Source organism: Colius striatus, chromosome 2 (assembly GCF_028858725.1).
Source record: "Colius striatus isolate bColStr4 chromosome 2, bColStr4.1.hap1, whole genome shotgun sequence".
NCBI lineage: Eukaryota > Metazoa > Chordata > Aves > Coliiformes > Coliidae > Colius > Colius striatus.
Window position 1 is genome coordinate 85494169 of NC_084760.1, and position 27158 is coordinate 85521326.

Below are 27158 nucleotides of genomic sequence, written 5' to 3' on the forward strand. Positions count from 1 at the left end.
GCTACTGGCAGGAAACCCACCTCCACAGACTACACAGACAAATGACATTCACTTTTTCTTACCTGATATGGGTTGCCGGAAGGGACTCATACTGGCGAGAAAGGAAGAGCTCTCTGTGCTTCAACTGATGTTTCTGTTTATCAGTCAAATCAAGCTCAATTGTAGTTTCAGACTCTTCTTCAACTTCTTCTGCAGAGAAGCAGAGCGTAGGTCGAAATTAACTCTGTTGCATAACACCATTGCAGCCATTTCACTTGACATACCCCCCCACCCCTTAGCAACCTCCCTTCATATTCCAAAGAAAAGAGTTTAACAAGACTACCATTTATGTAACTTGACAGAGTGTTATTTTGAATTCTATACCTTCTACTTAAATGCCTTAAAAAAATTATGCTCCTCTCCTACTGTGCTACGCACATTGGTATCTTTCACATAGCTCTAAGAACAATCCTGACAACATTGCTCATTCTTTTTTCATCTGTTATCTGTCTGGAGGTGCTTCTTGCATGCTGACCAGCTGTGCTCTAGATTTTATGTTGCTGATATTGGTATTACTAAAACTTTTATTTAAGTCCTGGGGAAAAGCATACCTCCTGAACAAAAATTTACTAAACATTATTGCAATCTAAGACTGCCAAAGCAAAGCCTAAGAAAATTGGAAAAGCCTACTGCCTTCCACTATGTTAACCTGACAATAAATCCATTTTACTTTCATTTTTAAGTAGTATTAAAATTACATAGTTCTTCTGGAAGGATGTTATCAGTTGAAAACTATCTTTTATATCTCAACTTTTCTAGTATTACCTCATACATGATAAAAACCAAGAAAATAATTCCCTTTTAAAGATTTAAGCCATATATAAACTGGGAACATAAAGGAAGAAAGCAGAGATCAGAAATCATGACATAAAGTTAAAGAACAATGTTCACAGTGTTTGCTAATATGTCATATGAAGACTGGCTCTCCAAAATGGCCACCTTCATGGTTGAAATCTGCCTTCCTATGCCCAACTTAAAATCTATACTTCCTCTAGCTTCTCATAAATGACAAAAAAGTCTCTATGAATAATGTACGCAAGAGTACAGACACTTTATGTCTCAGAAAATGAACAATGACACAACTGTCCATACCATCTAAATTTCATATGCAGTGTCTTTCTTTATAGTTATGTGTTGACTCAAGCTTGCCACTAGGAAGAACCTCTTGTTTTTACAAAATAGAAACAAAATACTCTCGTTTAATACAAAATGGCTTTAAAGTAACTAAAACCAAAATAAATCCTGAAACTGAAACGTTTAAATGCCACTCAAACCATTCTAACCATCAGCTCAACAAACAATTCCTCTAACATTTTACTCTTCCTTAACTAGGTCAAAATAACTCAACATGTGACCCCTTGTCTACAGCAACAGAAAGTGAGATGAAACACTGAAGGCTATCTTCAGGGAGAAGGAATAAACCTTCCATTTTAAAAGAAGAAAGTTCATCCTCTAATGCCACCGAACTGCTGACAGTCTTATTTTCAGCTAAAAGTTGGCTGGATCACAGAACTATGAAAACACAGAGAAATTCAGGCTGAAGATGCCTCAGGAGGTCTCTGGTACAAACTCCTCTGACGAAGTAGGTTCAGTTGTGAGGTCAGTCCAGGTTATTCAGCATTTTATTCAGTTGGTCTTGAAAACCTCCAAGGTCAGAAACCACAGTCTCTCCAGTAGCCCAATCATGGTGAAAAAGCTTTTACCTGTATCAAATCTTTATCACTTCTGTTTCAATTTAGTCACAGCAAAGAGAACAACCCCATCTTCTCTATAACCTTCTCATAGGTACTGGAAGTCCATCCCTTCTCAGATCTCTAAAAGTCTGTTCCAACCCCTACCATTCTATGATTCCATTCCCACAGACACTCCTAACAGGTAAAGTGCCCATCCTGGTGGCCTCTGCTGAACTTACTCCAATTTATCAGCAGCTTTCCTGCATCAGGGGTCTAAAACTGGATAAAGTAGCTAGATGTGATGTAATGGGTGCTGAATAATCAGGGAAGATAATTACTTGTCTCTATCTGCTGGCTATGTGTCTGGTGATACAGTTCAGAATATCACTGGCCAATCTGGATGCCGGAGGATTGCTGTCTGCCAGTACCCCCAGGGCCTTACCTACAGAACTGCACACCCAAATCCCTCTGTTCTCAGCCTGTATCTCTGCCAAAAGCCCTCCCTTCCCAGGTGCAAATCTTAGCATTTTTCCAAACTGAATATCTTCAGGTGATCAACAGACCATTCCTCCTGTTTTCTAGGAATCCCTGACTACCAGCCTTCCCTCAAGCTCATCACCTGGTTTATGCTCCCCAGTGTGGCATTACCTGAAAACATGATTAGAGTGCACCACATTGCCTGCCCCAGTCACTAATAAAGATAGGTCTCCATATAGATCCCTGCAGGACTCCACAACACAGCATGAACCCTTAATTACCACCCTCTGACTCAGACAATGCAATTAGTTTCTTATTCACCTACCTGCCCCTTAATCCAGATCAAATCCAATTCCTTGGCCTGGTGTGCCTACCAAAAATACTAGTGCTGGCACGGAAGACAAAAGGAGTAAGAGATTTAAACTGGAAAGAGATGATGGAAAAACCCAAGACCACTCCTTTCACAGCAGCATGGACCAAGACTGAATTAAACCAGCAGTGTAAGCAAAAACTGATGCATGTTAACTTCCTACCCCCTAAACTTAATTGCTTCCAGTTTTGAAATTGTATCTCAGCTTAGCTGCATCCGGCTTATGCAAGCTTAGACAGAGAGATTTAAATCACTACCACAATTTGTGGACTTACAGTTGTTTTCATTAAGTTTTTTAAAATGCCCTTAAAATTATCTCAGATCAGTGTAAATTCCAGTTCAAAGAATGCCACTAAGCCATACTTTCAGAGCAGTTTGTAAACTATTTTTCTTTCCTGTACACCTTTTTCTTCTACACTCAGTCAAAAAGCTATATATACATCACAGGTATCACCAACATGTTTTAAAACAAGATAAAAAGCTGAGAATGCTGTACAGCAGCAAGTTTATCACACACATCAAAGGGAAGACAGTTGTGCATAAGTCTCTTGCAAGCTTAGCTGGCTGTGGCAAAAACGTCAAGTGTGCATTTAGCAGTTAGATGCTACAGGAGTGAGATTTGTAGATTTTAGGGGAGAGGGAGTACATCTATTTACTGCCAAACTGTGTACAAAAGAGAAACATTAAGTCTAACCATCTGAACAACTCTATTCAGCCTGTGAATGAAAAGTTCTCTTAGGTGAGCAGTTGGTCAATCTGCTCCTCTTCTTGAGTCTTATTGCCATATGCTGTGTTGTACTTACTTAGTTGTGATATTTAACAGCTAGTGGTGTAGTAAAGCAGTTAAAGCAACTTGGTAAGCAAAATTATGCATGGTTATACTGTCAATTTGACTGAGAAAGTGTTTACCAAAGCTGAATTAATTAGCTTCACTTACACAATGTCTGCTAGTGTTCAGATGGTTGTTAGAATATATAACTTCAATTTGTATTTGTCGTTACTGTCTGATAGGATTGGAAATCTAAAGCACAATTTGCATGGCTAATAAGTCATTTAGATAGCACATTACTATTTAAAGTATGCATCTGAACAATTCTGCAGGTGGAAAAGACTGAACAGTTGTCTTTACAGGGAACAGGTGTACTTTTAATTCCTGTTGGATAGAACAGATTTACATGTAGTCTCCAATGGGTTATCCAGTTTTCTTACACAATTATCCAGGTGATTCTCTCACACTACCCTATCATTATTTTTCTAAAGGAGGTCACAAAACAATGAAATAATTACACTGTACAGCCATTTATTAACTAATATGCCACACCTACCCTCCAACAGTAAAAATCATTTCCAGAATCATGCAAAAATGGGGTTTTTTGAGTACTTTCAAGCAGCACATTACAGTAACAATTCCCAGGACAATAGTCAGTTATAAGCAACTGGGTAACTATCCTAAGCTTATCATAAGCCTGTACCAAAAATATTTAACGAAAACCACCACAGTTTTTTCAGTACCAGAAAACTCCACCTTCCAAAACTTGATGGATGGGTTTTTTGGATAACTAGTTTTAGAGACAGCAGGGAGCTTGTGGGTGGAAGGTAAGTAAGGATTACTTTCATTAGTAGTATGAATCATTAATAAACATATCCTAATAAATTAAATGTGATGTGAATAAATGCAAGAATAAACACAATAGTTTTTTTAACCCTGTTCTTCAGCACTGAAAACTATTTTACGAAAACATTACAGAACAGAAGGGTCCCATAGAAGCATGAAAATAGTCACACAGGCACTGGTGAAAGAGCTGGCAATTCTGTATAGTGAATTTGAACTTGATTGTTCCCCCTCTCTCCCCTTTACCTGGCTCTGTCTCACTCATTCAACTGCAAACTCTTTCAGATGAGAAAATATCCTGTTATAGGGCTCAAAATATGTTTGGACACATGTACGCTTATATGAACTGTAACAACCTGTTGCAGGATGAGTTAAGCAACAGTCCTGCACAGAGTTTCTTTAGGCAGCTCGTTACTAACAGAAAGCAGTGGTCTCAAAACTGTACCTTGGACACAGCTATTTCCAATATGATGAATACTGGAAATGTCCAATTACTGGTGCATAGCTCATCAGATGAATCAGAAGCCAATTAGGATTTTTTCCAAAGTGTAAATACATTTAGAGCTGGGAAAGAGTGTAAAGCTTTAGTTCTACCCTCAAATCCAGGCTGGCAGACCAACCACAGAGCAAAAGTGCACATGGAGAACCTGACTCTGAGCAAGAAATCCTGTTTTAAATCTAACATCTGTCTCAAGAAATACAAAGGCTATCTGCAACAAGCCATGTAACCTGCTCAAATAATTATTAGATCTGATTTTGAGAAAAAGGAGACTTGATCTTCCATTTTCATAAGATGCTATTAACGCTTCCCTTCACTTAGATTTTCAACATTTCCATACCGAACTCCTACTCATACGATCTTGTTAAAATACGGTGGTCTTTCCTTTAGCATAGGCAATGGCCACGTCTGCTCTAATTTATTAACAATTTGTACAGTTGCCTCTCCTTAACAAAATGCAGTGTAAATATTTTTTTTAAATAATAAATGTATCCTTTAGACTTTTAAGTTTTCCATAAGAAGCCAGAGTCCATATTTAACTTCTATATGTATTTTCCTTCACTGTAAAAATGATACCACAGAACTTCAGAGATCTAAACTGCTTTTCTAACATCCAAATTCATATTCTTAATGGCAGGTAAACAGCTTTTCAAAATTTGTTGGCAGAGATGAAAAGGCGCAGATTGTACAGGCACTTCCCTACCCCTACTCAGAATGGCATATGATTCTGCTTATAAAACACAAATTATTTCTCTTCTAGAGTATCTCCTTCCAGAAGGGATAAATTTTGTTTGATATTTTTGCAGGAAGGAAAGAAGTAAGGAAAAAATAAATTAAAAAAAGGATCTGTATAGCCTGTTCTTCAGTAAACCAAGACACATTAAAGCTCTATGCAGGATTCAAAAATGAGAAAAAAGTTATCCAACATCACGTCTGCTCAATGTCAGCACGGTAAGCAAGCTTCTCTGTTTACAGACTTGACAAGACAAGCAGGGAGACAAGTTGTTCACCATGATGGTCTGTAAGACTTAAAAAGACTCTTTCCGCCTCCAACCCCCATCTTTCAGCTACGCTAGAGATTTATCTTCCAGAGTATATTATTTCCTTGATGTATGTACAGAGATGTTAAGATTCTAATTAATGGGAACTATACATATCAACAATGAAAAATATAAAAAGATACAAATATACGTATCACTAAGCATTAAGACCTTTTTCATTTACCAACTCTGAAGATAGTGAGGAAAAAGAAACAAAACACTATAAGAATAAACATCACATTGTATTAACTAGTCAAATCTTTAATACATACACCTTTTTTAAATAAATGGAAATAAAAATCAAATAAATTAATGAAGTCTTTCTTCTACTCAAAACTTTGTACTGTAGACAACACATTCAAATGCTGTGTTTGTTATAGTATCAAGTAAAATATCAAAAAATCATTGTTTATTCACTTCATACATGCTGAATGTTCGCTATTCTGATCCTGGATTTTTCCTCAAGACAAAAATAAAAACCAGAACAAAAAAGGGAAGGGCATTATGAAAGTATTTGAAGCTAGTCACCCTTTGAAGGCAAATGTAAGTACAAAAGCTGTCCATATACCGAGCCCTTTTTCTTTTACGATACTTCGCAATTGAGTCCTTGGCCCTATGAGGCCCTACTGAGTGTAAGAGCATCAGGATGTCACTGCTGACAACAGCATCAATCAAAGGATCTGGCCTACAGGAACTGTGATACAGCAAAGGGTCACAGTACCCAGTAGGACTAGGTTACAGGTCACTGGCCTTTCTAACACCAACAATTTCTGCACTGGTTTAAGTCAAAACAAAGCTGCACTTTTAATACAAGAAACTGAAACATGACTCTCTTCAACACTGCATATCCCTGTCACAATCCTTCACAGAATCAAGAACAGAAAAATAAAAATTTAGGACCATCACTCAGTATATAAAACATGGGAAGACTGCAGAATTAGTTGCGACATTTTTTTCGATAGACTCAACCTGCTGTACAAGTAGAAAATGTACATGTACTTCGATAAATCAGCAAACAAGTTTTGGATTTCTGACAGTGGGTGACAGTCAAAGCGAACTACTTAGCTCCCCAAAGTCTTTTAAGAATTTGGTAATGTAGAACAGGCTTTTACAGAAAAAAAAAAAAAAAGCACTTTTTACCACTCAAACTTGTTTTGCTCATGGAACTGATCTATTTTACCTTAGTAAAAAAATACATTCCTGCAAGGATCCTTGCAGAAGCATTTGTGTGGCAAAACAGAATTAGAAACAAAACAGGTTCACTCTACAAATGTTCCCTTGCTCAGATAGGGTTACAAACAGTAGATGAGGTGAAAAACAAAGTATTGATCAGATAAATCACACTACCACATAGCACAGCTATTCCAGCTATCCACTCTGATACTCTACGCAGTTTGGGGCATGTCAATATATATACCAACTTAAAGTCCATATCCTGTTATATGTGCAGGCTCCACATAACAGAAAGAGTTTATAGATAAACCACAGGGGTACTTTACAGAATAATTTTATCTTCTACTTCTACCTTTTCCATAATACTCACAACATAGATATATACGCTCAGCCCTGCATGAATCAGCTTGGGTACAAAGCATTACACTAGCTCTCACACAGTGCTTGCCAAAGGTAGAAAGCTCCATCTCTATCATCCCATGTGAAGTTACAGGTATGTATAAGTATCATCGAGGATAACTATTGCACACTTCATTCCACTGCATGGTACGGGCATTCAAGACTTACTGCTGGTAAGCCTTTGAGCCACCAGGCCTAAACCCTGGTCCATACATTTTCTGCCATCGCATGATGGGAAAAAAGTCTGTGCTAATAGGGAGTTTATATCATTCAGATTTCTAAGTGATAGAAACCACTGATTCAATTAAACTATCACAGAACTCTTTGAAGATGTAAAATGCATCTCTAATTGGAGTTTTACAGATGGAGATAATCTAGAAATGTTTTTGTAGTCTAAAATTTATGCCTCAGGTGCTTTGGTGCAGTGTGGGTGCACTGGGGAGAAAGAGGGAAGAGTCACTTAAAACTATGAGCCAAGAGGAAAAAAAAAAACAAATCGAAAAACCCACACCCATCCCGACTTTGTTTTTTGTTTGTTTTTACATTCAGAGACTGGTAGCAATGTGTACAAGTCTTTTAAATCACGTTTAGAAAACAGGATTTTTTAATTGAAAACAAAAAATCTAGGTATGGTTACCTAAAATTATAAACCTGTTTTTAAGAGGACAAAAGATGAAGCTAGCAGTTACCAGCTACTTTTCTAATTCATGTAAAAATTCAGAGTTATGCAACCTAATCGCATAGAGTGGATAATATTTTTATATGTGCAAAATCCTACATAACCAAATGCAGATCACATATACTCAGGTGAAAAAAAACGTAACTATGCAAGTTTTCCATCAGAGCTAAGAACTTCTAAAATTATGAACTTAGTTGGAGATCCATTCACTCCATTAAGAGAACACCATTAACATTCACAATTTAACAAGATATTCTGCAACAAAAGAAGAGCCTGAATGGCCACAGCAGTTAATAATTCCACAAGATACTTAAAACTGACAGTAAACTTGTTAATGAGACAATATATATTACAGTTAACTACTAATTCTAAAATGTTATTCACAAAAAGAAGACTTGGTGTCAGAAGCAAAAAGCTCCTCATTACTGTGTCTTTATTGCTTTTACTGTTGAGAGAAAAAAAATAAATCACAAGCATGCAGTTCTTGCATAAAAATCAAATGAACAACACATAATTTATGAGACTTCCCAAAGTATCCTTTAAAAGGATAATTGGGAGCCTTGAGACAAGTTTCTCCTTGGTGACAAGGATGTCATTTTGGACAGTGCTTGCTCTGTTTTGGTAAGTTCTGAGCTTTTTTCCCGTTTCCAAACAAATTATAACTGAAGGCACTGTCTTGGGTAAATGAAAGAAAATTTCACATTCCTTGTCACTAGAGATCAAAAAGGTCATGTTTTCCTCACAACAAAAACAACTCACCTATTTTTCAAGCTCATTTTCAGTGAAAGTGATACTTATACTAATACAAAAATACCTTAGCATAAAAGCTACTCTGCCGTTGATTAAAGAATTAGTTATCTGTATCATCCTTAAATAGTCCTCCAAAGGTGTGTCTCACCCACATCACAGACTTCAAGATCCCTAGAAGCAACAAAACATGCTTGAATTTGTTGGAGCTTAGTTTACATGTCTCTTAGTTGGCTGCAAATAACATGTAAAATTTCAGTCTTGAGCAAAAGAGCCATTGGAACTCATTCTACTAAACTTTCCTGTCTTACTGTATTTGTTTTTGTGTCTGTTCACCATAACATCTTCAAAGCAAACCCAAGAGTCTTCTGACAGCTTGCTCAGTCATGGACTTCTGAGAGGCTTGTCTTTTTACCACTCAAACTTTTCCTCAAGGAAAAGAGGGCAAATATGCGAGATCCAAAATAATTTTCTCCTAACCCTTGGGTACTCACCGGGGGAGGTGGGGGCGTGTGGTGGTGGAAACAGATGATGGAGTCAGAGACACTAAGCTGCAAACAAACACTAGTTTATATTTACAGAAGTCTTAAGAAAGTAGTATTCTCACTCAACCAGTTACACCAGTCTGCTCACTCACTCCTTGGGCATATCTAGCAGCCAAGCCTCCTTCTTCCTTATAAATGATCCAAGAGATTGTCCTATCTTTGGTTCCCTGCTCAGTCTTTCCACTCCTTAGACACTTTCCCTCCTACCAAGTATCTACAGAAACAGTATCATTCATCACAGGTGAACATCATGAGATCTGTTTTCTTAACAACAAGCAGTAAAGAAGTCGTCTCACCAAGTGCAATTAAATAACTGTAACCCAACAGAAAATCTTTGAAAAGCCACTAAATTCCACGGAGAAGCCACTTACACACTACTGTAAGACATGCAAATCAACTGAACTCTTGAGCTCTAAAGATTTCTCTTTTTTTGCACCCACAAGACCATAAATAAGATCTAAAGAGTTTTATTTGTGTCAAGACCAATACAACACAATGCTCTCCTCATCCAAAGGACCACCTGCTAAACAGGCAGCTCTTTAAATTTCAATTCCCTTGAAAGAGTAACCAAGAACTCTCTACTGCCTCTGAGCATTCTTTCCTGTACAATGGACGTCAATCTCTGCTAGAACTACCAGTAAAGCAAATAAACTGCCTTAATTAATTCCCTGGAAGTCATATGTAGGATACATACTAAAAAAAGCATTACTAAAAGCATACTAAAAGCATACTAAAAAAAAAAGCATTATTTTAACACTCAAAATAAGGAAGAAGGAGAAAAGGGATCATATGCAATGGAAGAAGTAACATTTTTCTCTTGCACCAAAGGTGTTTCTAACTAGATATAGGCTGTGGAGACAGCAGATATTCAAGACAACTAATTGTAGAAAAAATAAAAACAACTTAAAGCTTCAAATACAATCTCCATTGAAAGCTAGTTTTTATGCTTAGACACTGTATGATTTGAATTAAACAGGAAAAGTCTCTCATCTTGAAGTGACTTTTCAGAAAAGGCATTGTGATTAAAGAAACATTATATCCTTTCCAAATAATAGCTTTTTAGTTTTATGTACAAGTACTACTATGATGAAAAAGAACCATGACAAAAAACCAAAAATCCACCAAGTTTTCAGTTATCATCTGATTGGACAAAAATAACCCAGTAATACTAGACTGTAAGTGTTTTCAATTACACTGACTCAAATATATGACTAAGAGAGAACACTGAACAACACGAAATAGTTTAGCCATTTTTCTCTTGGAGTTCTTTATCAAACCCCCACTGTCTCCATACATTATTTTTTTTCCCCATACATTGAATAACTGAATTGTCCCATTCCTCATTTATGTACACTTGAGAAAAAAATACTGAAAAATGAAACCTTCTAAGTTTTATTTATTCAACTGTTGAAGATGACAGGAACAATTCTCATGTGTTTTTCCTGGAACCAAGTATTAAGAATACCACTGTGCAATGGCAACATCTTGGGGAATATTTAGGAGTAATCTGCATTACTCTCAAAAATTAGTTAACATATCTCAAGCTCATTTTCTTGCCGTCTTCTATGTTATCTACTAGCTTGCTGCTCTCCTGAAATAAAATGCTTCCAAAAATCAGATGTAATATTAACAGTTTCATTCTCTTGGATGCATCTGGAGTGTTTGGCATTTAGTATGATGCTAACATAAACTGACAATACGCAAAATTTTTTTTTTCCACAAATACAAAGCATCTTTACATAAGAAAACTCAACAGCAGCAAAATTGCTATGTAAGATGAAGCCACTTCCAGAACTGCTGTAACATTCCTGATACTAATACACAAAATAAACTCTCAGTTTTTATTCACAAGGCACTTTGACATCTTTACATACAGCTATAAAAATGTATTGGCATATTAAATATTTTTCACCGACCTTAGTAAGAACTTTTAACAAGAGGATTACTTTACAGATGAAGATACTAAGTACAGAGAGAATACTTGATTCACTTCTAATCACAATACGTCAGTATCATACCAAGGTCAGAACTGGCTACAGACTCCAACTGTTCAACAGGAATGACTAGATCGCTAGCAAGACTCTTTCTTCATAGAAACCTATTGCATACAGAAACTCCATAGTACAAACACCCTTTTGCAAAGCAATGTAACAAGGAACATAACCGTTCAAGAGCCAAAGGCTAAGAAAAGTCATAAAAAAAATGCAGTCATGAAAAGTAGAGCCAGTAAGTGATCTCTACAGAGACCAAATGGGATTTAAAAAACAAGATCTTGACTATAGTTTCTGTAATGTAGAAAAATATCAGATTTACCTTTGATCTCCTGGCCACTGAAAGCAATTCCTCAGACTTTTTTTTTTTTAATTGATTCCTGTCTCATTCACACGAGCACCAATTTCATGAGAAAAAAAAATACATAACACACGGGCTTTATCAAAAGCCCAGAAAAAGATCTGAGTATTTAGTCAGGAGTCCATCACACCTAAGTCAAAACAAGCTCTCTTAATAAATCAGAAGACAAAACATAACAAGAATTTTTATAGCCTTTCCAGGTGGCTGACTAGGCAAAAGCTATTTGAGGAGCTACAATAAAAGAATAACTTCAGCTGTAACACTACATGATAGCATATGATCAGATAAAAGAATTTTAAAAGGAAAAAATTACAATGGGTGCTTGATGCACTCAGGCCACCCTACTCAACTTTGAGAAAGCAACACTGCACAATCTATCAAGAAAGAAGGAAATGGAGAAGCTGAGCTCTTCACTGTAACTCAAATCTGGTGCTGCTACAGAGCTACTACAGTGTCCTTCCCTCAGCTATTAAAACCTTGCCCTAAACTACTTACACTAACTTCCCTTTACATACAGGATCATCTAAATTTTATAGATTCCAGCTACAGTGGTAATTTCTGATTTAATCACACCATTTGGTTAAGAAACATCTTTATGTAACCCCTTTATGTTTGCTTCCTCCATTTTAATGAGCTGACTAGTTTTGTCTCATCTCTCCAAGTTAATTTGCTTATGTACTTCAGACACATATTGAAACACCTCTTGTACTGCCTGCTGTCTTCTATTCTCCTCTTTTTCTTCCTTTCCCTATAAAGTAAGAAAGGAATGATCGCCTTGCAGTGACCCTATGCTACAATTTGAGAGCTGGCAGGCCTTCACAGTCCAAGAGAGCTCCTCATCTCAGTTCAAGCAGCTGATCTTGGCCACCATTTTGGTTTGGCTTTTAAGTTTGCTTTATCATAGATTCTATTTTATAGTACCAGAAATCAAAGGTGGGAAAACATAATGTCCTCAAAGGCCCATAAAATGTTTTAAACCCCTGTATTTCAGTGGCTAAAGTCTCTTTGTAGAACTATTTCCAGATCTAGACTGACATCATACGGGATGATGGTAGACAAGCAAAAATGCTCATTAAGTAACTTCCACCAGAAACATCAGAGGAAAAAAAAGAGGAAATGCAGTTTCTTCATACATTAGTGTCAAATGCTTTGAAATCAAGAGTTTCCCTGCATCTTTGTATTTTTAAATGGTCTAAGTAAAAGACATTCTTTTCTTTTTGTATCTTGAAGCTTTTGTGAAAACAACTTAAAAAACAAACAGAAAAAACCCTAAACACCAACAAATCCAAAACCCAGAATACTGACTCTTTACTAGTGCTAGTGTCACAGATTTACTTCATTCCATTTTTGCCAAACACTCCTTAAAATTGTTTTGAAACTTTTTCATTATTGAAAATTTGTTCTTAAAAGCTGCAAAGTATTTTCTTACAAAGTTATTTTCTTCTCTTATTAATGGGACCATATTTCTATCACAAAATGCAATCTTCAGAAACTGAAGTGTCATCCAAAAAAACTTGCAATCCCCACCCGACAAAATCTTCGAAAGTGCCTTATTCAGGAAATTTTTTACTATCATAAAGAAAAAAAATAAAGTTATAGCAACATAAAATGTCGTTAGAAAACACAAAGCAGATATTGTACTTACGAGACTTCTCTAGACACATAAACTGGAGTAATGAGTGACAACTAAAATTTACATTCCATAAAATGTCATCTCTTTCAGCATTTATTTTGTAAGAAATCAGGTAGAAGTGTTGAAGCATCAACATGTTTAGCTACATAAAACACTCCCAAAACATTAAACTCAAAGATACAAATATTTTGTTTGCATAAATCGTATTTCTAAACAGAACATTGTGGTACTCCAGAATCAAACATTTAAATTTATTTGACATTTAACTACATCTGCTGTATGAGCTGTACAAAGAGATCCTTCACTGTGTACTGTCCTCTGTACATGGAACATATATCTCATAAGATGACTTAGCTGTACAGACTCCAGATCAGTCAGACAGAAAACATTATGTACAGAAAAATGTCTACAGAGAAACGTAATCCATAAAAACAGCGGGTTAGGAGACTCACAACCTGTGAGACAGAGGCATTCTGAAGATGCTTGTTGAATTGGCTAGAAACTACATTTCTATTTTCTCACTAGAAGACAGCAAGAGCCTCTCAACGGAGAAGACATTATTGAAGATTCTGTGGTACTGCTGACATCAACAAACCCCTAGTATGCTATAGTGGAAGAGTAACAGACTGTCAACAAGTTCTTTGTATCAAAGTGCTGACAAAATGACCACATAAAACTCACGCAGGAAATAGTAAAATCTTATTAATTTTTCCAGATTGAATGATGCCCATAAAACTATCACACCTTTTTCTAGGAAAAAAGCTAAACAAAAATTTTCCAAGATTCACATTTCAAAAAAAATTAAATGAAAAAAAAAAATCACTTCCAGTAAAATTGTTACCCTTTTCATCCTTCCCCTCCATTAGAAAAGAAAACCAAAAAAGATGTGCTAGTAAGCTTAGTGAAGCTCACTAGAAGTTCAATGTTTATACATATTTCAGTTTGAACTCAAAGACTACGCAGATTGTGAGGGCATACTGTCATAAAATATGTTACCAGTAATTATCAAGCATACCAAACTACAGTAGAAAAGCACTTAAATACATCATTCCCTTGGAACATAAGTAAAATGTGTCTGTTCTCCTTAAAAAACACATACTGTGTACTCAAATCACCTCCACTTCTCTAGGACCAATGAAAGAATAAAACAAAAGTCAAAAGCTGTCTGTTTCTCTTCATAACAGTATGTGTATGAGTAAAATTTCCAGGATTTGAGGTTAAACAGGTTGTAAGGGGTTATATACGCGCTTAATTACTCCATTATGTATCTGTACACAAAATATACCACTATGTAATGTCTTTAAATCATCTTTTTAAAGAGAATCGAGAATCGATTCGAGAATCGAGACTTACAATCCCTGTATCACTTATTAATGTATTTTGAAAATTCAAGTACCATTTATAATCAAAATGTCATTTAACAGTACACAGTAAGAAATTTACCAGACATTGATATATTTAAAACTTCAGTTATTTACAAACATGAGTGCAATATTTTGCAAATAATGTTTTTTTCAAACATTTTTTCAGGTTCTGCTCTTGTCTTCAGAATTTTATTTTTAATTATAAAGTCATGGAAAGACATTGTATATCATTTGTAGACCAAATGGCAGTTACCAAAAAAAAAAAAAGTTAAGATTATGATGCAAATGGCATTTTTTCCCTGTTATCACTTGTTGCTTTTCTGAAAAATCAGTGACATGATGCTTACTACTATTTTACTGATTAATATCTACATTTAGCATAAATACTCATAACAGCTATTTTACAATTTCCAGTGATTTTCACTGGATTATCCAATAATGTATTTCATTCTTTACAGTAAGCAATATGTTTCTAACTCAAAAAAGTGAAATCAAATCATGATGAACATTCTTAAGCTTAAATCTTACATCCAAGATTTACTTTTGACTATGACATATAGGTGTGTCCTCCAGATTAAGTAAGATTTTTTTTTTTCAAATAGAGACTTTCAATCACTTTAATACAGTTTAAGTCCTAGAAACCAATACTAGGAGCAAGGCAAATATCAGATAATGCTGAGTATCTAACTGGTTATTAATTAATGCCTAATATAAATACATATCCCCCATGCCAAAGACATTCAATTTGAAGTAGTGGCTGAAACTTAACAGGCTGTGGATAGTAAGACAAAATGTCCCATACAATCTACTTACTAGCATGCTTATCTGCAAGCATTATTAGGCTGTTGGAAATATCTCTTCGCCTGTAAAAACACACCACTTTTGCTTCCACATTTCCATTGGCAGTCTACAAAAGAAAGATAAATCAAGTCAGAAGGTATCCTTCCTCAGCTGAGTAATACCAATTAAATGCCCTCTGCTAGCAATTTCCCCTCATACTAGTAGTTCTCTATGTTAGTTCAGTTACACTGAAATCAACAGAATTACTCAAATAAAAAACTTCCTGACACAGGCCAACATCCATTTCAGGTCACACAACAGTATTGATTATAATTATTTAGTCCTAGGAATTTATGCATTATTCAGTTGTTTAGAAATGCAATGCCACCATCATGATAAGAACCCTTAAAAAATATTAGAAGCTTGCAAATACTTCAAGACCCAGTTTGAGACAGAAAGTTGTATTTCAAAGTACTCTGGCATTTTTTCTGACCTGTATTTAATACCACATGGTTTATTTGAAAATTCACTGCAGCTCAAATAGAGCTATTTACTACTTAATTTCACAGTTGCTTTCATGACTTATTACAGGGATTACTGGAGTACCTCATAATGTTGAGAAGCTACGAATATTTGGAGAACTGTACCCTTACCTTTCTTTCTTTCTTTTATGAAAAGTACCAAATTAATTCACTACCTTATTTAAAACTCAACATGTGGCACTGGAAAGTACCATGTTTTAATTAAGTTTCTTACCAAAAAAAAAAAGATAAAACATCATATCTGTGCTAAAAGGATAACCAAAGCATTTCATTACATATTTGTGCATTGTGTCCACATTTGCTCAATGCCTTTAACACATGAAAGCACATAATTCACAATCAAGATATCTAGATTAAATCCTCAAAACTCTCTTTGGGGGGAAAAAAAAAAAAATCAATACATGACTGTGCTCTACCATACAAGAGCAAGATTAAATTATAGCAATGAAGTTTAAAGATAATAAACATTACATTCAGAATAAGATTGGAATCACTTCAATTACTGTAAATAAAAAATAATCTTTTCCAATGAAAGTCCAAAATGATTTGCTATGTACAAGTACGGTGAATGGTGTGTTGGACAGCACTATCAAGTAACATGATTGATGTCTGCTATGAAGTAGTGCTATGTGACTTTACCAAAAAAAAACCCACCAAAAAAACAAAAAACCCAAAAAAATCCACCCAGACCAAACAAAAAACGTATGAAGGTCAACAAATTTATTTACTTTCTAACCAGGGGAAAAAAATAAAAACAACCCGAATTTATTTACATAATAGGCAATTTGATTATTAACTTTTGATATAATGCACCAGTAAGTTTTAATATTGCATGATGGATAGTAATAAATATGCCATGCTAAAAAAATTCCACATCATTCTTTGTAGTACATGAACAAAGGAAATAATAATGCTTTCCCCAAAATAACATTCTGATAAAGCCTCCGTTCTTTACAAAAATACATTCAGGATAAAGACAGAGAATATAGTCTCTATTCAAAAGCCAGTCCCTCATTCACAGTTGCCAAAAAGCAGAGCAATAAACAGCCACAGAAGTCACATATCCAGTTATTTGATCACTGCAAAGTCTCACAGATACTTCTTCACATATACATCCAAAAGCAGACACATTACAGGATCGCTATAATTCCAGATGGATTCACAGTGTCGTTATCATACAGGGAATTAAATTAATCCATTTCCTCAAGCATTCATAGGATTTATTTGCAATTTTTTTTAGCAGAATACTCCTTGTTAACAAGGAATATCAAATGGGAGTTGCCTTAGATAACAGGGCAAAATACATAGCAAATCTTCAGAAAGTAAAAACAAGACAAATAGAAAATTCTACCACAACAGAAGTCTCATGGGATGAAAATCATCCCAGTTTTTGATACGTCTACTGACTGTTGTCAAAGATTAAGCAAGAATCTTAGATAACTGTGTACCTTGTTAAGTTCTTCAATTCTCCTAATGAGATATGGATTGCTGGAAGAATTTTCAAAATAAACATAATCTGCAATAAAAAAAGAAAAGGTAGTGAAATATCAAAATAAACATAAAAGGACGTAAAATTGTTTTCTAGACCTAGAAGCTGTCAGAAAGCTGAGATTTATTAGCAAATGTTAGGATAGTGAAGCATTTCTATACTGAGATTTAACATAATTTCTTTCAAAACTCTGATTTTAACTGCACTACATATGTTGTAACAACCATGCTGAAATAAAGGTAAATATCTCATATTGGAGCTTACACTGTAATCTAGTAATTCACACATTTCATAAATATTGATATAAAAGCAGTGTTTTCTCACAGTCGATTAGGGAAGATTTAAGAACAGAGCTCGTCAGCTTCTTTACTATGGAGATAATACTTCTGTAAGGTGAAGTGCTACCTCACATTCATTATCAGGTGCTGTATCAGTACAGTTGTCCAAATGAGTAATGTGTATTTTATGGTACTCGCTTTTGCTGTCAACTCTGTACAGTAACATGCAAACTACATTAAGTAGTAATAGGAAGTTAATAAGGTTCTTCCTGGACAGAATATCTTGTGGCATCATCAATATAAAAAATATTTTCATAGAGTAAGTTTACTCATATCCTGAAAGCTGCTCCCATGCAACATACAAAGAATTGACAAGGAGTGCATTTCCTTGAACAGTTTTCTCAAAACTACTTGTTTTTGTCAAAGTAAAACATACCCATCAATGCTAACCACATTTCATATTTGAAGCCTGACTTCTGCAGTGTACACCCTGCAAACTTTATTTTAAAAAAATGGGGTGGGAACACATGATAATGATGTCTAAAACTCTTCTGCAATGCTTTGACATTACATCACAGTGAAATTGAACCTCGGTAGCTCATCTAGCTCTAAAGAAAGAATGTGATCTTGATACTGTTCACAATTGCTTATTAAGATTACAAAAAAAAAAAAAAAAAAAAAAAGAAAGAGAATTGATGACCTAAGCAGCAAACTCTACCTAGATTTCGACAGAGCTGCTCAGAAAAGGATTACTTTCAAGAGTAAAGGCGGATGGGATTACCATCTAAATGCCCTCATGGAAGAGTGTAAGCAGATGGACGATTTGTGGCTACATCATCGTATCTTAAAACAGAGACAGAAGGACTCAGAACTACTATCACTCCTCATTTCCTCGAGCTTCCCCCTCACCTCAGATTGTTGTGGAAGCAGCAGAAGGAAACAAGCCATCCTGAGCACGAAAAACTAAAAAAACAAGTATTTGAGTGGTGCACCTGAGCTAGGAACACAGCCATGTTCACTCCGCAATAAAGGGCCGTTGAAAGTCACCACTGTCTATTTCGACAGGCTGGAGAGGTGAAGGGAAAAAGGTCTGCCGTGTTTTTCACACCGCCCAAGTACCCCCTTTCGCCCAGTGCCAAGCAATCACGTATCGGCGCACTCAAGGGGTCACGTCGGTAAGCAGGCACGCTGATAGAAATTTCCCGGTTACACGGACAGATTTATTATTTATCCCCAGGACACGAAGGAAGGCGCGGAGAAACTCCCCTGTTGGGGGAGGGTGCGGAGGGAAAGGACCGGCGCGGAGGGAAAGTACCGGCGCGGAGGGAAGCTCCGACGGGCGCCCCGCGGGGCGGGCGTCGGCTGCCCGCGCCACGCCGCCAGGGCCCGCCAGGCCGCAGCGGCGGCAGGGCTGCACGGAGGCGGCGGCCCGGGCCGGGGCCGCACGGCCGCGGTAGGCCGCCCCTCGCTCGCCCTGCAGGCGGGCCAGCCCGCTGCGCTGCTCTGGTTCGCCGGACGCCCCCTCCGAAGCTCCCCGGGGAAGGAGGCGAGGCGCGAAGAGAGGCCGTGCCCGGCCCGCGCCGCGGCGGGACAAGGGGGCAGGCAGCCGGCGGCGCCCCTTCCCCGCGGAAGGCGGCGCTGCCCTTCTCGGCGGCATGGGCCGGCCTCCCACCCGGCGCACAGGGCTGCCGGGGGAGGTACCCGCGTCCTCCTCGCTTCGCCCCGTGGAGGGCCTAGTGGCCCCTTTTGCAGGGACCAGCCACGGCCTCCCGCCGCCCACCCGGGCCTGGCGGCCCCTTTGCCAAGACCGGCCGCCGCCTCCCGCGCCTGCCCAGGCCTGGCCACCCCGCTCAAGGCCATGGCGCTGGCCGCACCAGGCGAAGGGGGCTGGTATCGCTTCTCTTCACCGTGGCGCGGCGCGCACAGCCCGCGGTTCGGCGTGCCCCTCTGGCCAGGCCCTGTCCCCGCTGCAGGGCGCAGGGCCCCCCGGCGCCAAGCGGGCGCTGCCGCGTCCCCACATACCTCCCACTCGGTACATGTTGGCCGCCATGTCTGCGCTCTACGCCCTCCTCCTCTGCCGGGCCGGGCTGGGCAAGGAGGGAGCGGCTCCCGCGGCGCCCCCACCCTGCGCCACCCCTCCCCGCCCGGGCACAGGACACAGCGCCGCGCCTCGCGGGGCCGTCGCCTCGGCCGTTTCCGGAGCCGCCCGGCGGAGAAAGGGTTAAACAACCGCCCCCCAGTGCTTCCCTCCCTCCCCCCGCGCACCGGCCCCGGGGCGGGTCGGAGGCCGTGGTCGGCTGCCTGGCCGCAGGTGGGGCGGCGGAGGCAGGGGCAGAGGCCGGAGCCGCGGCTGGGCGGTCTCGGGGGAGGTGCGCGGTTCCTCCGGTCCGGCGGGCGCAGGGCGAGATGCCATACCTCAGAGCGAGGACCGTTCGCCCTGCTCCGAGGCGCGCCACGGTTTGCGGGCTCCCGCCGCTTTGTCCCACAACTTGGGATCCCCGCGCCGCTGGGAGAAGCGAGTCGCGGGGATTCTCCCATCTCCGACCCTGTCTGGGTTTTTTTGCCCCGACGGCACTCTGTGCCCTGCAGCCGTTCCCCCGAGAACGAACCTCCTTGTGACAACCCCGAAAAAGTTTCAGGTGCTTGTATGTGTGTGCAGCACCTGTTTGGGATCGATTTCGCAGCTCCTTTGTTGTTGTCGGGAGCGGGACGCGGGCGGGGAGGGCAAACGGGCGGCCCCGGCGACACCAGCCCGCCGCCGGCTCCTGCGGCACGGAGGTTATCCCAGCTGCCTGCCTTTGGAGAGGCCCGCTTGGGTGCAAAAGGCAGCAGAAAGTATCTACGGCAGAATAAAGATAAATCTAGCAGCTCGTCTGGGATTCAGGAAGCATGAAACGAGATGCTTACAAATCATCTCATGAGAGGGATGCTTCAAAAACATCAATATTGATGTAACACGAAGCCATTTCCCTGTGTTTATACAGACTTCACACCATCACAAACAATCTATACACTTTACAAACAAATTGATCCTGCTGTGGAATGCTTCCTTGGGAGAGAAATGCTTTTTATCATTTTCTTGCCAGGAAAGTGATGATTTATTATTTGCTTCATGTCCTGGATGTTTGTGCATGTAGCTAGAGCATTACCGAGCTAACATTTCACTTCATCCTGAGCTGCAGGAAACTTGATTAGAGGGAGGATGAGCTTCCCGATGTTTCAAATGATCATATGCTCTCTCCCCTTCCCTCATTTAAGTGAATCTGTGACTATTAAGATTTCTTCTACTTTTAGGGCACTTTTAATTTCCCTAGTGACTACTTTGTGTCAAAACAGGTGACTCAAGTACCAAATTCCTGAAGTGTGTGAGGTAGGCGATACAGTGATTTAGTCTTCTTCAATAAACAGCAACACATTCATGCATTGAAAGGAAAACTCAGAAATCTTCCTCTATTTTGTCTCCCAACAAGAACATCTACAAGATCTGAAAAGGAGGTCTGCAGAAACTCCTTGGGAAGTAGCAGCTCTATCCAGCTGTTTTCTTCTAGAGGCACAATAACACTATCTCAGCAGACACCTAAATAAAAATAGCTAGAAGTTAAATGGAGTGTTATTTTTACTCTTGTGGTTTATTTCTTGGTAAACCAAACACGTTAAACTTTCAAGGCAAGAGAACAGTTAATTCAAAGAGTTGGCTTGCTGTGTCATTTTCAGTTAAACAAATGCCTCCAAGCTCTTTTTTTTCTCAGTTTATGTCTGCACTTCAACATTAGAGGAATTTCCCACACTTTGAAACTTGCAATGTACTCTCACCCTGCAAGGAGTGGATTTCGATAGAAACAGTCTTTTGCTTTCATCATCTGAAGGTATGGCCTATGGAAAAGGAGGGCAGCTCCTGAAAATACAGAATTTGCCTCTCAAAAACATGAGAGAGCAGCTCATGAAAGCCCATGATCCCAGTCTGCCCTTTCAGGTTGACAACTTGAAAACAGAAAGAAGAAGAATATTTACAATATTTACAGTTGTTCAACTCAGGCATGCATCACAGGCCAGACAAATAATGATGTTTATATACATTAGTACTGAATCATTGGGCCTTGTTATTCACCGTAACACAGTTCATATAGCCACAGACAGCACAACCTGATACTATACAGTGTCCTGCTGCTGTACTTGCATAGTTTAAATTCACTGCTGGAAGCAGAGGGAGGTAGTGGGCACAGATAGCTGTGATTGGGTACCGAGTTGCAGGACAGGCACTACATTTTACTTTAGTATAATATATACAAAAGCCAGGATACAGTCTATTTTCTGTGCTACCCCAGTGCACAGAATGTGAAAAAAAATAGAGCTATGTAAACAACTTCATTTTTCTAGATTAAATATACTGGAAAACTCTTGTTTTGACTACACCTTTGTTGAGACAAAAATTCAAGTATGAGCTTTGTCTTAACCTGGTAAATGAACTATATTCGGCTACGGACTGGAATTACTTGCATGGTTTGAAAGAAACCACATTTCTATGGCAATTTGAATTTGCAAAAGAGAATATTCCTGCTAGAGACACAGATTACCTGAGACCTTAATTTCCCAACTTTTTTTTGTTGTGCAATACTGAGCAGCCCATCACATCTCATGTTCCTCAACAAAAATAGCCAAGAAGAAAAAACTGGAGTGTAAAAGATAATTTTTAAACATAGACCACTTCCCTGGAACTGTAGTAGCATTCAAAGAAATGGAGGTGTTGAGAGAAGGGCTGCCTGTAGATCTTTCATGGTATTACCAGTACAATGTCTTCTGACTTGTCCAGGCTGCACCCTCTTTATTGAATTTTCACTTTAGCATCATCAGATGCACCCAAATAATGTACATTAAATACCCATTAAGCTGACTGAAGCTATGCAATAATCTTACTGTATTTACAAAAATACAATGATGATTTTTGTTGTTGTTGTTAGGGATAATACAAAAAATGTCACTTTTCCTTCATAGGCATTTTAAGGAATCTTTTTCATATGTGGAATTGGTTGGACAAAGGGAATTTGAATCTGCTATCAGATAATTTTATTCCAGAATTTTCATTTTTAATTCCCTATAGTTTTTCAGAGACCAAAAATTGTGTTCAGCCAGTGGCAGAATTGTGGCTGCTTGCAGCAGTTCAGAGGATATAGGACAAATCCTGAAGGTCTCTTGCATCTGATACAGAAACTCGTTATCACTGATGCTCTTTTCCCACCATTGCAAAGCTATGATGAAGTTTCAAAATGCTGTGACAAACTTATCACCCTAGAAAGTGGCAGAATAAGGGAACTTCCCTTACAGCTGTCATGCAGCTTCCTGCTTTATGTTTAGAGAACTTTATTTCAAAGATTCCAGCCCAACATCTTCTCTAGGCACTAAAAGCCTGAACCTAACAAAACCCCACAAACTTACTCACAAAAGACACCAATACCAAAGACAAATCTTCTTCCTACATTCTTTATTTAAGGATTAAACTGATAGTTAGAGGTTTAAAATAAAATATTTTGATAGAGCTGTGTTTATGGATGGAAGACTTTGGGTTCTTCACAGGTAGAAACATTGTATTGAAATCAACAAAAGCCTTGTCGAAGAGAGTTGCTTGAAACTTACTAAAAGGTGTTCAGCTCCTTGTAGGGCTTTCGAAGAGACTCACCCTCATTGCTGATGCAACAGAAAGGAAAAGGCACTTAGACTTCCCCATCCTTTGGCCATACTAACAGAGCTTGCCAAACTCAAAGTGGCAAAAGGTTTCTTTTTGGCATGGGTAATCTGGAAGCACAGGAAACATTTATCTGTTCAGGTTTATGAGTTCATACCAAGGGAATGTGCCTCCTTTGCTAGTAAAAATTTGTTACAATGAATAAACAGCTTGCAGGCATGTAAACCCATGCAAAGAGTTAAAAAATAATCACTTCTTACCAGCCTAAATTCCTCTTATATTGAGAGCAATTCACTGCCACTGAGGACTTTGGTAGTTCATGAAATTGTTCTACACTACAAAACCAGTATGTAGTGTGTACAAAGTCACTTTATCTAGTGTGAACAAACATGCCAGTTAATAGAGCTGCACATTGATCAGGCTGGCTTAGAGGCAGCTAAAACTACATGCACTCTTTTTTTGTTGTTGTTGTTTTAATTAATGCAGAGACACATCATAGCTTGCAAAACCTCATTAATGAATTTGTAGCAGGAACAGAATTCATACTGCTGTCACTTAATTAGTCAACAAAGAAAACCACTTTTTTATGTCAGCATTCATGATTCTATTTATCAATACCTTAGATAATTTCCATTTTGTGACTGACATTATATAAGATTTAGAAAGTTGAATTTACAGGAAGCAACAGAGAATTTTAGTTGTCTCTACTGAAAACAGAATCTAGGTGTAATCTGTAATAGATGCTTCCATATCAACTTCTTTATAAATCATTAAAAAATCCCAGCCCTCTCAAAAGAAAAAATCATCTTCTCTTGGCATCAGAAATAACGTCAGCTTTTTTATTAACTCTGTGAGTCAGATCTCTCAAGAGACTCTTAGCTAAATATGTCACTATTTTCATTAAATATGATTTAAACAATACCTTAAATTTAATTGCTGAATTATCAGCAGGCTGCAGATTTAGATGTTCAATACAAATCTTGAAGTTGTAAGAATACCATTAAATCAGTGTGCAGAGAAAAATGAGGCTTAATGCTGGCAACAAGTTATTACTTCAGTGGGCAGTGAAAAAAGAGATATTTGATAATGATTTTTTCAATAAGTATTATACTATTATATAGGTAGATGCTATAGTGTGCCATATGGCATTGCTTTGAAACCATACATAATTTCATTTCCCAGAAATCATACAATTGAATTAAGGATTTTTTGTGTGTGTGTGAAGTAAGTCAGATCTGGACCAGTATGTACCTGTCTTGTTCTGCCTGAGTTTGCTTTAAGGAAAACCATTCTATTGCAATTGAAATAATAGTACAGGTTTGATGGAGAGAGAGAGGGAGAAATGGTAGGATTGGTTATTAATCTATTACTAAAGAACAGATATGCAAGAAATGCTTTTTTTTTCACTCCACAGGCATCACTCCCACAGTTTTTTATAATAATCTTGGTAACAGAATAGAGAGATTTTCTAATGAGAGTTTAAAAATAAAAGAAAATTTACCCATCTAGAGCTTTGGGTACAGCTACCAATTTATTTTGCAGGTCACATCCTAATGGAAAAACAGCCTACAGCTCTAGGATTCACTTTTGTACCCCATTCCTTTTGCTAGTTTTAGAGAAGACTTGGGTTCACATCGTGCTTCTTTTAAAGTCAGTGTGAGTTGCGTGGTTGACTTCAGTAGGGCTACAGTGAGACCATTATATACCTTTGTTATCTTTGACATAAGCAAGGTTAGAAATCAGAGCAGTATGTTGGAGTGTTGCAAGCAACTGCAGCACTCCTACACGAAGGTGTTGTGGGCTTGAACACAGTAACAGTAGATAGACATTGAACACACCACACTAGATTTATTCTTTATCTCTCCCTTTCTCTCAACTGATCTATTTTTCATGCTTAACACCTGCTAAAATGCTGTCAAAGGTGCTTAATGACACATATTTAAGTAGAGTACAGTACATTCACCTGAGCAGAACTAATTCAAGTCAAGGACTCAGCATCTGTTCTTTTCAGTTTTTCTGGGGATTGAACAATTATGGGCAAGCAACACTGAAGCTCAGCTTATTGATCAAATGTACCTTCAGTGTTTTACAATGTCTCTAAATGCTGCCTTGTGTTTCCATTACAGATACATTTGACCTGAAAGGTACTGTTTTTACCTTTAGTTTTGAAAATCATAACAATTTCTTTATGCAGGTAGCAAGCCTCCAGGTCAGAGAAGCGAGAGACAATCACACATTATTCTGTTGGTAGGAGGAACTTCACTTCTGAAATGTCTGGGTGGATTTCAGGGACACATCAGTGGTATAATATACCTTCCTCTTAAATCACGGAAATTGTGCCTGTGTACACACAGTGAATTTAACTTCAAGTGACCTTTATTTCTAACAGCAGGCAGTATCACAAAGGAGGTCAGTTTGCCTGCCTGAATAATCGGCTTCTGACTAGATGACTTGCTTCTAAACATCAGTCTGGGTACCAGCGAGGAAGAACAGCAGCACCTCACAGAATGGTAGCAATACTGTTATTTTTGGGAAGCATTGGCAGTCGCTTTTAAGCAAGTCTTTTACCTAGAGACTATCATATACCTGTGAAGGACATGAAGTATTTTCCCAGGATAAGTGCAAAGAAGTAGTAACATACCTTTAGACAGCCAGGTTACTGCAGGTAGTTAAGAGTTACCATACCAGGCAATAGGTGATGATGCAAGTACTGTAAGAATGAGAGTCTTCCTAGTTGTAAAAGCTGGGATGGTTATTTTTGTTGTTGTTTGGATTTTTGTTTGTTTGTTTGTTTTAAATCAGCTATGTGTCATGCCTGGCAAGAAGAAATAAACAGTTTGAAAACCTTCTTCCCCACAGCACGCAATGAACTGAGAACACTTGTGCACTCAGAATACCTTGAGTATTCCCTCTGTACACAAGGGAAGAGGAGATTTTACATTCTTCCTAAACAGGACTAGCAAGGAGCCTAATTTTGAACGTCATACAAATGGATGCATCCTCCAAGTTCTTCAGTAATGTCTGTTTGTGCCAAAAGAGACATAACAATGGACAAATTTCTGTCAAATGTGGCTGTTTCTTCCAAACAGGCACAAATGAAAAACCTGAACACATTATTTGCCTCTGAAAGATTCATATTAAGTAAAAAAATCCTCCCCAATTGCATTTAGTCTCCCTTTGTAGGGAAATCAGTTGCTAATTATGTCCATGCTCAGTCTGTCGAGTTTTACTGTCTTCCCTGTCAGACTGAAGATTCTTGACTCTGTGGTCTTCAGGACCATTTATCAGATGAGACTCTCACTATTCTTTAACCTCTGCAACTAGACCGTGTTGCAGCTTGGCTCTTGGTTACAGCTAGACATGAAAACCTTTAAAATATGGATAACTCAGATTAACAGGCTGCAAGTATCCAAGTTTTAATATTCCATAATATTGTCTAGAATAACAAATAATATTTTATGTGCTTACAAACAAGCTGGTTTTATGATTTATGTTTCAATGTAAACAAAAAACCCAGGGTGCATCAGCCCTCTTCTCCTTATGAAGCTTCACTCAGAGGCAAGAGTACAGCATATAGCTGAGACTAACAAACACACAGAGACAATATTGAATGTTTCCCTGTCCTCCTCAAAGCTATCCAGTCAACTACTCTGAACTAGTGAATCAGCAATGTGGAGAACTGCTAAGGGACAACACAAATTCTTGCTTTTCAGGAATATGACTGAAGAAGTGTCTTTTACAGTATGCTCTTTGAAATAACCTAGATTCCATGATCTGATGGTTCTGC

The 27158-nt window shown here is 38.4% G+C and overlaps 1 protein-coding gene across 2 annotated transcripts in view; it reads right to left on the reverse strand.

The window, feature by feature from the left end:
* MTA3 (metastasis associated 1 family member 3) overlaps positions 1 to 19825 on the reverse strand; it is a 126617-nt gene extending 106792 nt beyond the window's left edge. For both annotated transcript variants that reach the window (XM_061990035.1, XM_061990036.1), the window contains exons 1-4: positions 19714 to 19825; positions 17373 to 17440; positions 15416 to 15509; positions 63 to 189 (exon numbers count right to left, since the gene is read on the reverse strand). In XM_061990035.1, coding sequence (XP_061846019.1) covers positions 63 to 189; positions 15416 to 15509; positions 17373 to 17440; positions 19714 to 19741 — 317 coding nt within the window. In that variant the 5' untranslated portion in view covers positions 19742 to 19825. The remainder of the gene's footprint in view (positions 1 to 62; positions 190 to 15415; positions 15510 to 17372; positions 17441 to 19713) is intronic.
* Between the last annotated feature and the right edge of the window lie 7333 nt (positions 19826 to 27158).